This window comes from Fukomys damarensis, unplaced genomic scaffold, assembly GCF_012274545.1.
Source record: "Fukomys damarensis isolate Sample0158 unplaced genomic scaffold, DMR_v1.0_HiC HiC_scaffold_4, whole genome shotgun sequence".
NCBI classification, from domain to species: Eukaryota; Metazoa; Chordata; class Mammalia; order Rodentia; family Bathyergidae; genus Fukomys; species Fukomys damarensis.
The window spans coordinates 30190045-30203780 of NW_022900916.1; the positions used below are offsets into that span (position 1 = coordinate 30190045).

Below are 13736 nucleotides of genomic sequence, written 5' to 3' on the forward strand. Positions count from 1 at the left end.
TCGAGGGCGGGCGATGATGCAAGGGCGGGCTCGGCCGTCGGTGTGGGCTCTGCGCGGGCAGGGACGGCGCGGGTCGGATGTGAAGACTCGGGCATCCCGTGTAGGTCCAGGGGCTGTGGAGCTGGGCCCACGACAGCAGCTGCAGAGGGGTCCGCATGCTGCACTACGCCTGGGCCCCGCCGGCTCAGCCTTAGAACACTGTGGTTGCCCATGAGCTCCCTGGCGGCCGCGTCCCAGGCCACCCCGGCTAGAAATCTCCCCCGCTGTTGGGGCAGTGGCTGCGGTGGCAGCTCCTCTGCAAAACTTCCTGCAGGGGGCGTCATCTCCTCTTCCCCCGAGGCTGTGGGGAGGAGCCGCCGCCTGCTGTCGGCTGTCGGAGACGCAGAGGGCGGGGGATCCGCGCAGGACTCGTTCTGTAGCTGCTGGTCATCCAGGTAATCCAAATACTTGCCCCGCAGAGCCGGGGGATGACGGCACTGTACGAAGACGGTGAGGAGCCGGCCCTGCGAGTGCCAGTCTCCCATCCAGCGCTTCAGGCCTCGCAGCCGGCAGTCGCAAGTCCAGCCGTTGCCGTCTAGATCCAGCCGGTAGAGGGCTGGGCTGGCAGCGAAGATGTTCCCGGAGAGGGCACTGAGCTCGTTGTCGCGCAGACTGAGTTCGCGCAGTCGGCCCAGGTGGCCGAAGGTGGCTGGGTGCAGGGCAGAGAGCTCATTGTCACTTAGGTCCAGAGCCTCTAGACTGTGCAGAGGTTCCAGCAACGCCAAGGGTAGTTGGCTCAGCCGATTGCCCTCGAGGCGCAACTCGCGCAGAGCCTCCAGCCCCCAAAAGGCCTCTGGCGCGAGGTGCGTGAGCTGGTTGCCCCTGAGCGAGAGAAGGCCGAGGCGCGGCAGGTGCTGGAAGACTCGCGGGCCAAGGTGCTGCAGGCTGTTGGCCGAAAGGATGAGAGTGGAGAGGGAGCGCAGGGGCGCGAAGGTGGCCGCGTGGCGCAGGGAAGGCTGAAGCTCGTTGGCAGACAGGTTGAGGAAGCGCAGCTTGCCCAGCTGGGAGAAGGCATTCTTGCCCAGGAAGCGGATCCGATTCGACTCCAGATGTAGGTACAGCAGGTTGCCCAGGGGGGCGAAGACTGCGTCTGGCAGCACCCCCAGGGCGTTTCCATCCAGCCGCAGCTTGACCAGACTCTCCAAGCCCTCGAAGGAGCCACGGCTTAGGCGGCTGATCTCGTTGCCATTAGCATAGAGAATGCGCAGCTTGCGCAGCGGGGCAAGCGTGCCAGGCGCGAGCGCCTGCAAGAGGTTGTTCCCCAGGTAGAGCTCTTCCAGCCGGGAGAGCTTCTCGAAGGTCTTGGGGTGCAGAGAGCGGATCTGGTTGTACTGCAAGTCCAGCCGTCTGAGCTGCCCCAGGCGGTGGAAGTCGAAGGCGGTGATGTTAGTTATGAAGTTGCCTCCGAGGCTGTAGGTGAGCACGTCCTGGGGGCTAGGCAGCGAGCTGGTCTTGGGCACTGCGCGGAGCCCCCTGTTGGTGCACAAGAGGTGCTGGGGGTGCTGGCAGTCGCAGCGCTCCGGGCACACCGGCTCGGCCCGCGGCGGGAGCGCAAGGCAGACGCACACCACGAGCAGGAAGCGCACGGCGAGGTCAGCCTCCATCGCCGCCCGCCCTGCGTGCAGCGGCCGGAACGTCCTCTTAGCCCGCCGGCTCTGTGTCTCCTCTGCATTCCCCTTGGCCTGGCCAGAGTCGCTAAATGGCCTCTTTCGGACTTCCCTGCGCAATCCAGCCCCTCCTCCTCTCTTTGTCCGGTGGCTGGCCCCTGTCTCTGCAGGCGGGCCTCGCTGGGCCAAGTCAGGCGTCTCAAGGCACTCGGCGAATTCCGGGTGCTACTTGTTGCATTTTTGCAAAACACTCTTTCTCCGGGGGCGGATGATGAGGGAGGGAGCAAGACCTGTGCTTTTTGTTTGCAGCGGAGTCCGGAGAGCTGGATTCCCTGGAGCGGATTCTCCCCGCCGAGCGGATTCCCCAGCTGCAGGAGGCAGCCCTCCTAAGAGCTCCTCGGGGGCGCGGCTTGGCTGTGGAGCCCCGGGGGCTCTGCCCCCGCAGCCCGCGCCGCCTAAGTCTGGGTCGGGGAATCCGAGCGCAGCCTGAGTGGAATCGCCCGGCAATCGCGCGGGCTGCGTCCGGAAGGAACCCAAGTCGGCGAGTAGCTAGCAAACCGGGCGGAAATTCGTTCTTCCCACACTCTGCCCCACGGGAACGCAGGCTGAGAAAAAGGAGACGGCGGAGGGAGGACGGACCCGGGCAGGGGGAGGAGGAAACACTAAGTGGCTCTGCGTCTGGTCAACCCGAGCCCGGGAAGCTAAGTGAGAAAAGTAGGGATTAAAAACAGCTGTACGGGTCGCACACGCAAGGCTGGGGGCGGGGGTGGATTACCGGGCGAGCAAACGGGATTTGCAGACAGAGACCTTTTTATTTTTGGCCAGTACAACAGCCGCTGCGGAGTCGTGGGAGCGCGCTTCGCCTTACCGTTTTGAATCGCTTGCTCTCCCAGGAGCCAGCCTGCGGCAAGTTTGGGCAGCTCAAAGTTCGTCAGCATTCTCCGGGAAGTTTGGGGGAACACAAGGTTGACCTAAGAAGGCTGTCCCGTGGGCCGCTGACTGACTTTTGCGTGACTTGGTCTTTGACAAGGAACTCTGGCAGAGGAGAGGCACCGCCCCTTCTAGGTGTTTGAGCTGAGTGTTTGCTGATTCTTGAGGTAGCGGTAGCCAAGAGTAGAAAGAAAAGTTTGGAACAGGTTCTGCCACCATGAGACGGTCTCCGTCAGATTTTGATGATTCAGCTCCAATAATTCTCCATTCTCACAGCCCTGGGGGCAGGCCCTGAACACGTTCATATATATAATAACCTGCACAGACCTATGTAGCTGCAACCTGCAGGCCCTCCCTCTGATTTATGCCTGGGCTTGCAGTGCTCTTCAGTCTTTAGGTCCAGGAGCACTCAGGCCTGGCTTAGTTGGGGGAGATACAATTTATTATCAATTGGGAATGGAGCATTTTATCAGTAGCTCCTTGGGGGAAGTCCCTACTACAAATGAGAATGGGTAGGAGATGACTCTTACTGCTGTAACTCTGGGAGGCTGAGGCAGGAGGATCACCACTTGCAGCCCAACCTGGTCAGCTAAACAACTTGGTAACACCCTGTATCAACAAAACAAAACTTTGGGTATGTGGACTATCTTGTAAAAAGTAACAGATCATTTTCACCCCACAGTGTTCAGAAAATGTTGACTTTCTAAAATCTACTTTGAAAATAAAGAGACACGTCGCCTCGAGGCTGACATCTAGTGAGAGGGGCAGTACTTTGGAAAGTCAATTAAAAATATGAGACCTTGAGAAAGCTTGGAAGACTTGAATTTTTAAAAAAATAATTCCAGTGTTTCATTGCCCCATGAGCAATTAATACAGGAAAGTGACATGCTGGTTTTAAATTTAGAGAAAGGGGAAAATACTGGCAGGGTGGAAGTGAGGACTTCGTGGGTGATCAGGGTACTTGACTTTGCAGGGAGATGAGTATGGAAGATCAAGTAGAGAGAAAAGCCAGGGCAGTGTATCAACCAGGTTTGGTTGTGATTTGCTTTGAATTGTGATTCAAAGGTGAACTTGGGGAACAGAGTGTGTGCTTTGCAAAATGAAGTATGAGGTTGTCCAGATGGTTTGGTTTTTAATTCTTAATGTGAGAATCTTCTGATGTCCCTTTAGTTCTTGACTTTGTGGAAGTGTGGCTGCCCCAAGGAGGGGACCCACACTTCTGCTATGTAGTACAAGTTCCCAGCTCTCCCGATCTAAGCCAAAAGTGTTTTTGGGAGAACCTTCAGTCTTTGCCAGCAACAGAAATGATCCAAAAATTTTAGAGGAAAGACTATTGAAGAATGCTGACTTCCAGGTTGAATCCAGGTATGTCGGGAATGGAGCTGAATCCACTCACAGCCTCCTGGATGGGAAACAGGTTGGAAGCTGAGAGAGGCCTGGTATGGGAGAGGAATAGCAGACAGAAGACCTCACCCCTTTCATAAGCCTCTTCTCTTCTGGATCCTTCACAGAAAACTTGCGGAGTACGTGAGGGCCCTTAGAGAGCCACTTGAGTTTGATTAACCGTCCCATCACTTATAGCTACCCCTGGTTTACACAAAGTTATGAGATCTCTGAAAGTATTCAATATTTTTTACCTTCTATACTTTGGTATCATTACCCAGGGTTTGGTATTTCCACCAGTAGTCCTCAATTGCTGCTGGGGAAATAACATTGTCCTGGGTTTCATGTCAAAAGACAATTGATCTTCCATTACTCCTGTTTTCTCGAAGTAACCCATCTGCTGCATGTACTTGATGCTGTTTACAATGGGTATAGCTTGCTCTTCTTCAAGTGCGTGTGAACAGTTTCTGATAGGTATTACTCAAAACTTCCATCTAGTTTTAGGGACAGTAAGATTTTGAAATTTATAAAGTGACAACAGCACATGTGTGCAATTGAATTTCTTCTTGAAAAGTGTAACTTCTTTTAAACAAATATTCCCCTTTTAAAGGTGAGTGCATGGGACTGACTTTACAAATGAATGATATTTAAATACTTTGGAATAAATTGATGCGGTGTCTTTACCACATGCCCCGTGGTTTCCTTTTCTTTAGTGCTACATGCTCATGTGCTTGAATTATTTTCAGACCAATTTTTAGGCATTGCAGTGATATTTTATTCAAATCCAATAGCACTTGAAACCCCAGTAATGAAGAATTATAATAGCAACTCCAAAATTACATTGCTTAGAATGTTTACTGCTGCTGCTGACAGAACAAAAGTGAGTGAGAACCTGCCTGGTGCCAAATCTTAGGATGAGGATGGCAGGAGTGGTTGATAAGATACAGAGCTAGAACTCAGGGCAGCTTGGTGGAGAGGCCAATGATCGGGGAGCAGTGACAGCAGCAGGTGATTGGGGATGGGTGAGGGAAACCTGGTCCAGGGGCACCTAGGCTGGCCCAGGCAGGCTTCCCAAGTGGGGGGAGTGTGAGCTTGCGCTGAGTGGTGTTACCTAGTTAGAGCTGAGCAAGCCCTCCAGGAGAGGAAGCCTGAAAACATGTAAGAGAAGGACTTAGGAACTTCCACATCTTCCTTCCATCTTCATCACTGAGACGGCATTTGCTAACATTTGCATTCTTTAACCAGCATCAGGTGACCTAGCTTATACGGAAATATATAAATAAATACTTCCTTGATCCCTTTAAGGATTTCAACCAGGCAGTTGAATGCATCCTATTTGCACTGCCACATCCAGAGAAATCTCTTCCTAAATAAACAGAGTGGCTGTTGTGCAAGGAGAATGTCTCCTTGGTTCTATGCCTTCCAGGTCTTTAAAAATCTGTGATCCAATCACAGGATTGGTCAAATGTGGCCAGAGCATCCAGACCATGGTATTTACCTAGGAGCATATTCATATAGATCATATAGATATTATACATACAGCACCACCCCTGACCAGAGCAATGTGGGCTCCCACCCCAAACTCTGTGCTTTGACGGGCCGGAGTTTGAAAGAAAGCATGTTTTTGGAAATGTAAATTCTTTTTTACTATAACATAGACTAGAACTAATTTTCCATGAAAAGTAACACTGCAGTAAAAGCAAGGGCAATAGTCATCTCCATCAAAATAACTATCTCTTAATTAAGCAATGTCTTTGTTAACAGATAGATCTAGGCTTGATCAGGTTCCAGGAGATTTAAGTATTGATTATACTTACATGTATAATTAGCATTGTCACAACTGGAAATCCAGGAAGGAGTGCTATTCAGAAGTGAAACAGTTTTTTCATTTCATTTTTTGGAAGCTTGCACTTTAAATTTCAAATGCACTGGGGGTAGTTTCAGAGGTCAGATGCACAGACAGGCAAGTTTGGGCTGTTCTCTGACATGTAAGTGTGGTGTAAGGGCTCTCAGTGCTCTTGCCCAAGCATGGCATCTTCTTGGGCTCACTGGGGATGTACTCCTATGTTTTCCCGAGGAACTTGTCACTCCCTTCACCTTAACCTGGAAAGGCATGGAGGATTCCAGGCCATATCTGCAGTAACCTCAGGGGCTGGAATGAGTTGGCCCAGACACTGCCTTGGTACAAGATGAGTCAGGGGAGGAGAGCTGTAGCTAAAGCTCCCTTGCAGCAGGGTCAAGAGGTAGGGCCAGCCAAGCCTGCTAGAGTAGCGTCCTGGAGCTTGCCCAGGGCAGCTTGTAGGGAAGGCAGCTGTTCCCTCCCCGTCATGAGCCACCTCCAGACAGCCAGTGTGGCCCCTGACACATTCTAAGTAGGAAACTGGAGAGTCCTCAGGGGTTTCTCTGCATGATAGTAAATGACCCCCAGAATTATCTTTGTGTGAATGAGCACATCTTAGTCCTAGCCTATGGGACAAGTTCCTTTTCCTTGGAGACCTGGAGTGTGAATGAGACAACTGCTGGTTTACAGAATATCTGCCAATGCTCCCTCTGAGAAATACAGGAATGTAGGTCTCTGGCTAGATACCAGCCTTATTAAATCAGAATTTCTGGGCAGTAAATCCACAGCATCTATGTTTGTAAATTCAGTAGATGGTTTATATGTCGCTCAGGTTTGAGGAAACTAATAGTAATTCAAAACATCTATTTATAATCAGCTGATCATACAGGTTGGAAATTTCTAATTTGAAATGCTTGGAACAAGGTGTGTTTTAGATTTTGGAGTTTTTGTGTTTTGGAATAGTTCCATAGATTTTTTTTTTTACTTGTTCAGCATCCCCTAATCCAAAAATTCAAAATTTGAAATGTTCTGAAATCTGAAAGTTTTTCAACAAAAATTCAGATTTTAGTGTTCCGAATTTTGCATTTGTGGAGTAGGGATGATCAATTGCTAATAGCAATTATAATAACTAACAATTATGTGGTATATACTGAGAGCCAGGCAGTGATCTGAGCAGCTAATGTAAAAGAATTAATTTGTTTTTGTAGCCACACTGTACAGTAGAATCTATGATGTATTAGAGTTTCTGTTGTTGGGACACAATACCCAACACCGACAGCTTAACAGAGAAGAGGTTTAATTTAGCTCATGGTTTCGGGGGACTCAGTCCATGATCAGCTGAGTCCAAGGAGGACTATCAGGACAGACAGGTGTGGTAGAGGAAAGCTGCTTGGTTCATGGCAACCGGGAACAGAGCACAGGCGGGGGAGCTTCTGAGAGGAAGGGGTAGGACCAGATATGGACCTCAAGATCACCCCTGTAGAACTCACCAAGACACACTCAAAGTGTACTTCCCCACTCCTCCAGGTGGGTGCCTCCACCCACATATGATTATCTCTGTTTTACAGAAGAGGTCTTAAAAAATAGAGGCCCAGCCCCATAGAACCCTCAGAACAGGACCTACAGATTTTACTTAGCCTATCCCAGGTATGTTTGATGAAAACTTCAGCTTAGAAGCACTGATCTAGAGTTTTTAAGGACTCGTTGAGGCATTTCAATATTTTCTTAGGAGGAAAGAGGAATGAGAAAAGACCCACATCTTCAGAGAACTCAGCATGGCTAAGGAAATAAATGTATATACATCAGTGGTCCAGGACACAGTGCCATCATAGGTAAAGGCAATGTAATAGCTATTGTTTTTGTTTTTACTGTTATTATTGTTATTATTATTTTGGTACTAGAATGGAACCCAGGACCTTGTGCTTGTGAGGCAGGCACGGTGCAACTGAGCTACATCCCTGGCCCCATGATTATTACTTGAAAGGAAAATAAGAGAGAACTAAAACTTTTTAGAAAGCACACGCTGTATGAGTTTCAGGCCCTTTACAATGTGAATTTTTATGTCGGGGGAAAATTCATCAGCTCATAGCAACTTGATTCTTTGAAAATAAAATGTATAAGCAGTTAGTGTATCTATGAGAACTACAGTTCTCTGAAACTATAGACTTTATGGAAAAGCAAAAAGGAAAGGCAGATGTTGACTGAAAATAATGACTTAGGAAATAAGGCAAATCCTCAGGCTGTTTATAGTTACAGTGCAGAGTTTGTTTATATATAACTGAAATTTTATAACATCAATACAATGTTTTTGCTAAAATTCAATGGAGTCAGTAACCTAAGGAAATGCTCCAGGCACAAAAGTATCTTCATTTTTAAGTATTAAAATATTTGTCATCTCTAAGAGCCAGACCTGCAATTGTACTTTATGGTACTAATTTCTGCTGTTCTCTTACTTGGATTTCTACATACTACACTAATGGTATTTATTTAGCCATTTATAGTCCTACCAATCTGGAAGGGTAATAGCCTTGCTTTATATCATTTTTGGGCCATTCAGTAACAGATGCTGAGTTTCATTTTCATAAAAATAAATAAGAATGTTAATAGTTATTGGCTTTAGATGATGAGAAAATAATTTTGTTTTCACTGTAGTTTTTCATGTTTTCTCAATATGTGTAACTACTGTTTTTCTTTGAAATTATTTCTTAAAATGAGAATGTTTTCATATCTAGTATCTGGTTTTATATTAATATATCAATTAGATGAGAATTATTCATATGCCCAATTTTGAGAAGAGGATGCTAAGGACTAGAGAAGTTAGCTAACTTCTGAATGATCTGCTGCTGCACTGGCAGAGCGCCAATCACTGCCTGAACTGTGGGGTTCTGACCCCAGGTTTTCTGCCAGTGGATCTTCATACTCATCATTGCACTCATCTATGTGTCCGACTAATGGGGCCAGTTGGGGGATCACATATGTAACAACTGGTACAGTGAGGCACTGGCCAGTTAGCTGTGAGCACTGAATACACAGGAGGGACAACAGCTGTGAACAACCTGCCCAGCTATGCAGGGGCCCTCCTGCTGCACAGGGACTTCTCCGTACTCCGTTAGCCAGTCTCTCTCTCCCTCTCCCTCTCTTTCTTCCCCTCCCTCCCCTCCCCTTCCCTCCTCTTCCCTTCCTTGGTTCTTTGTCCCTTTCCTCCTTCTCTCCTATCCTTCCTGTCTTTTTCAACACTGGAGATTGGACCCAGGGCCTTTGTACTAAGCTACATCATCTGCCCCCCTCCCCATTACAAACTTTTTTTCCAGGGGGACAGAGTTTGCTAAGTTGCTGAGTTACCCAGGCCGGGCTTGAACTTGAATTCCTTTTGCCTCAACCTCCAAGGTAGGTAAAGTAAGATCTGGAAAGGAAAGGAGAGGGGGGAGGATCGAAGGGGAGGGGAAGGAAGGGGAGAAGAAAGGAGGGAGGGAAAGGAAAGGAAAAAGAAAGCAAGGGAAGAAGAAAGAAATGGAAGGAAGGAAGTCAGGGAAGGGAGGGAGAGAGGGTGGGAGGGGAGAGGTGTGGAGGAGAGAAGAGGAGAGGGAAAAGGGGAAAAGGAAAGGCTCCGATTAGACTTTCTGATTGGTGTTTTGGCTGTATATTTTTCCTGCAATAATGACAATTTATGTAAGTCTTTGGCACAGTAATAAGGAACCATGGGAAAGAATACATGAAGTCTTCTGGGTCCAGGTGATTCCAAATCACAAGCTTGCCTAACTCCAATTTCGTCGCAGTCGCCAAAACTTCACAGCAAAATGTTGATTAAGTGGAAAAAGAGGATCAACCTCAACACCATATGAGTTTTGTTTTTAATTTATGTAACAGAAAATTTCACCTACTCTCTTAAGTGAACTCACCGATATTTTGAAGGGAATTTAATTTTTTTTTCTTTTTTGTACCGTGGATCAAACTCAGGACCTTGCACTTGTGAAGCAGGCATAGGGCCACTGAGCTAAATTCCTGTCCCGGAATTTAATTCTTAAAGGATTAGCTGGGCGTGGTGGTACATGCCTGTAATCCCAGTACTCTGGAAAGTGGATGCAGGTGGATCAAAATTTCGAGCTCAGCCTGGTCAATTTAATGAAAGACTGTCTCAAAATAGAAAACTTACAAAAAGGATAGGGATATACCTTGGTATAAAAACCCTAAGTTCAATTCCCCACTAACAGGAAAAAAATTACTATTTTTCTCAGAACTTGATCTTAGTTGTTATAATTAATGGCTTAAAGACATTTGTAGTAAACCCCACAAAGCCAGAGAAGACTACTGATTTAATTGGAGGAAGAGGGATTAAATGCTCTGTAAGATCCCTTCCATTAAGGAATCTTGAAACATTATCTATTACATTTGGAAACTTTAGAGAATGTATTCCATTTCATTAGTGGGACATCATTCAACTCATTGGAATTTAATACTCTAGAAGAATATTGGGTTAAAGGATTAGCAACTCATTTTGTACATTTTCAAAGATTTATATCCAAAACCTGGTTATACATGTGTCAAGCCCCTCCTCATTTTGTTGGAGCTACAGATGTCTCCTTATTCTTATGTCAGTCTAGAGCCAAAGAGGAAGGCATTTCCTTACCCATGCTGCTGAGAACTGTGGCTCTATCCTGGCCAGAACAAACTGTCAATCTCAGTAATGGAAATAATCTTGGACAGTTAAGTAATTGGCTATGTACATTGTAAATATCCCAAAAGTGTTTGCAGATTTCATCAAAAGCCCATTTTTTTAAAACTTAAAACCAAGAACATAGCAGAGAAGGAAATTAGAGGAAGGAAGCATCTATTCCCCCTTTTTCAGAGTCTCTGTAATTTTCTATGAAGATTTGCACTTTGATTATGCTTAGTAACACCATATGCTAGGATGGGATGCAAGATCAAAGACATCAGTCACAGCACTGGAGCCCTTGGGGCAGGCAGGATCAAATATTTCGGTTGGTAGAATGCTAATAGGTCAGTAAAGACACTCCCCACATCCTGCTTCACCCTGACTTCATTTCCAAAATGTAACTGAGAAACTTCAGATATGAAAGCTCTTAGCATCTTTTTCATTGTCTACTGTCATACTCTGCAGACTGAAAAAAAAATGTTATCACTTAGATATTTCAAACTAAAGAATATTCGGAAGCCTAATGTACATTGTCAAGTTTTATAGTGTGCTCTACCTTAGCAATTGAGGGAGTAAGGATTGCTGAACACCACTTTCCTTTTGTTAATGAGAGTGCAGGCTCTTCATTTTGTTTTTCTCTACAGTCGAAATTTTTCTACAATGAACATTTGTTTTTACAGTTGAAAAATCTTTGGTAAAGCTGTATATGATGCTGTATTCATTCTTGCTTTCCCCATTGTCCTGCCATGTTCTTCCCTGCTACAAATGGTTTTTCATATAAACTTCCTCTTTAAAAAACCAATCTTGGTAATGGAAATAACCTTGGGTAGTCAAACAGTTTACTATGTACAGTGTAAATATCCCCAAAGCATTTGCAGATGCCATAAAAAGCCAAGTGTCTGTTGTAAACTACGGTCCCTGTGTGATGAATATGGGCCTAGGAAGATGGTGTCCACTTACTGCGCCTCTGTCCTTGGGCCAAAGCAGTCTCTGATCAGTGGTTTATTTTTCTGATCTATAAAAGAGGATAGATCATACTTGCCAAGGAGCTTACAAGAGCTTACAGGAAAATGTATGTGCAAGAATGAGAACATGACAAGTGCTGTGAAAATAGGATTGACCCTGATGTTTCAACCTGCCTGTCTTCTCAGTGAGAGCCTGGAGTCCTTAAGTGCTTAGCTTCCTGGTATCCTGTGTCACACCTAACCCAGAATCTTGTCTTGATCGCATTTCCCTGGGCAGAACTTTCAAGACTTTGTTACCTCCCAAAGGCCAGACTTCTCAATCCTATCATATTGGCAACACCTGGATTTTGGAGCAAATACATTCAAACCAAGGTAGGAAGAAGCCACACTCTCAGGTTCTTCCACCTTTCCTTGTAGATTTTATTTTCATCTTTTTGTTGTTTCATTGCTCTTCTGCAGATCACCTAGAACTAAAGAATGCAGTCTTCAGTAGCCAGATTCTCCAGCTGCTCATACAGGCCTAGGTGTTGGACCTGCTCTGCAGTCACGTAGCTCACATGACAAACTATTTTACCTCACTGGACATCAGTTTCCTGCCCTGTGAAGTGAACTGAGGTTGTAATCTATCAGTGTTTGCTCAAAGGGTTCTTATCATCAATCATGGCTCTTGTGATGCAAAAAGATTATGCAGGGAAAAAGTGGCTCTGGCTCTCAGTGCCATGAGCAGGTCTTAGACACTAGGGGCATAGGAACACATTTAAAGCTTTGAGTACTCCTGCAGAGAATAAATAAAAAACATCCTAGCAATGGCAGGTAGGACTCTTGACCTGGTTTGAGGGTTAAATATGCTCTATGATCCCTTCCAGCTTTAAACATTAAAAGAAATGATTGGAATATTATTTGATCCATTGGAATTCATTGATGGTACAGTTCTTTAAATAAATTGTTTTATTTAATCTGCATGTTATAATGTGCACAGTGCTTTTCTGGGTTATGCCTGATTGACTCTGACTCAACAACCCATGGAATACGACTGGTTTAATATTAATCCACCGTACGCAGGGAATATATCACGCAGTTGATGCCACTGTCTCACCGATCTGGACAGCTTCTTTGTTTTATCGCCAAGCTGTCAAACCAGCAAATCATTAGACCATTCTTTCCACCAGGATACAAGCGTAAGAACCCCACAATTGAAAGCACCATTTGACATGTTGTCAATGCTGAGCTAAATAACGGTTAATTCTTCAAAATACAATTTAGTCACATGCTAGGGGTGTTTCCTGGGAACCTGAACCTGAGGAAGAGTTCGGCAGTGATCCCTAAGGGTGGTTATTTCATATGCTCAGGTGTAAAAACCCCAGTGATAATCAGCATGTGACGCCCATTATTCCTTGAGGTGGTGGCATGTAAGTACTATCATTTTCCATCCGGGAAAGATGGCTACAAACATCTGCCTGAAGAATAATCGTTAATAACTGGTACATATGGAGTGTTGGTCATGTGCGAGGCACAGCTCTAAGTCCTAAGTACTGTCATTTAATCTCTAAGGATTCATGAGGAAAGTACAGTTATTAATCCCATCACATAGATAATGTGATTGACGTGAAGAAAGGTTAGATAATTGCCCCAAGGTCACACAGCTAGGAAGTGACTGAGGTGGGACTCGCACTTACATCTTATGAAAATTCGTATGCATGCTCTTCACATGAATCTTTGGCCACAGTGTCCTTGTCGTTGCTGGAGTCACTTTTGATGGATAACATTTTTTAAAAGAAATGATCTGCCTTTTCACATATATTGTTTGAACTAAAGTATTAATGATTCTTTCAGTGGAAACTTTCCAAGCTGTCAGTATCTATTCTCGCAGTGATCAGGTCAATGTTTTCTCTGTCCTTATAGGTGTGTATTCATCTGGACAATTTTACCCCTTGCATTATTTGATCTTCCATTGTTATACTTATTTTTAAATGAACAGTTGTCTTTTGTTTGGTACAGGAGCAGATATATACATTGTAGAAAGTCAGAAACTACAGATTAACAATAAAACACTGTATTTCCACTGTGGAAGACTGGATAATGACACCTCAAAGATATCTACATACTAATCCCCAGAACCTATAAATATGTTAGGCCTCCTGGCTTAGAGAAAGTAAAATGCAGGTTGAATTAAGATTATATTCTGTTGACTTAAAGATTATTCTAGAGCATCCAAGTGAGCCAAATGTAATCACAAGGGTCCTTAAAGGTGGCAGAGGGTGGACGAAAAGCCCAGAGTGCTATACTGCAAGAAGGATCAAATATTTCCGGCTTTGAAG

At 45.6% G+C, this 13736-nt stretch overlaps 1 protein-coding gene and 1 long non-coding RNA gene across 2 annotated transcripts in view; one reads left to right on the forward strand and one right to left on the reverse strand.

Annotated features, from left to right (window-relative positions):
* Tril (TLR4 interactor with leucine rich repeats) overlaps positions 1-2591 on the reverse strand; it is a 5751-nt gene extending 3160 nt beyond the window's left edge. Inside the window, exon 1 of the mRNA XM_010628287.3 lies at positions 7-2591. Coding sequence (XP_010626589.1) covers positions 7-1643 — 1637 coding nt within the window. The 5' untranslated portion in view covers positions 1644-2591. The remainder of the gene's footprint in view (positions 1-6) is intronic.
* A 6455-nt stretch (positions 2592-9046) lies between these two features.
* Positions 9047-12318, forward strand: LOC117283753. The gene is made up of 3 exons (XR_004514781.1): positions 9047-9186; positions 11605-11790; positions 11878-12318. It is a non-coding gene; the product is annotated as an uncharacterized LOC117283753 (long non-coding RNA).
* The last annotated feature ends 1418 nt before the right edge of the window (positions 12319-13736 follow it).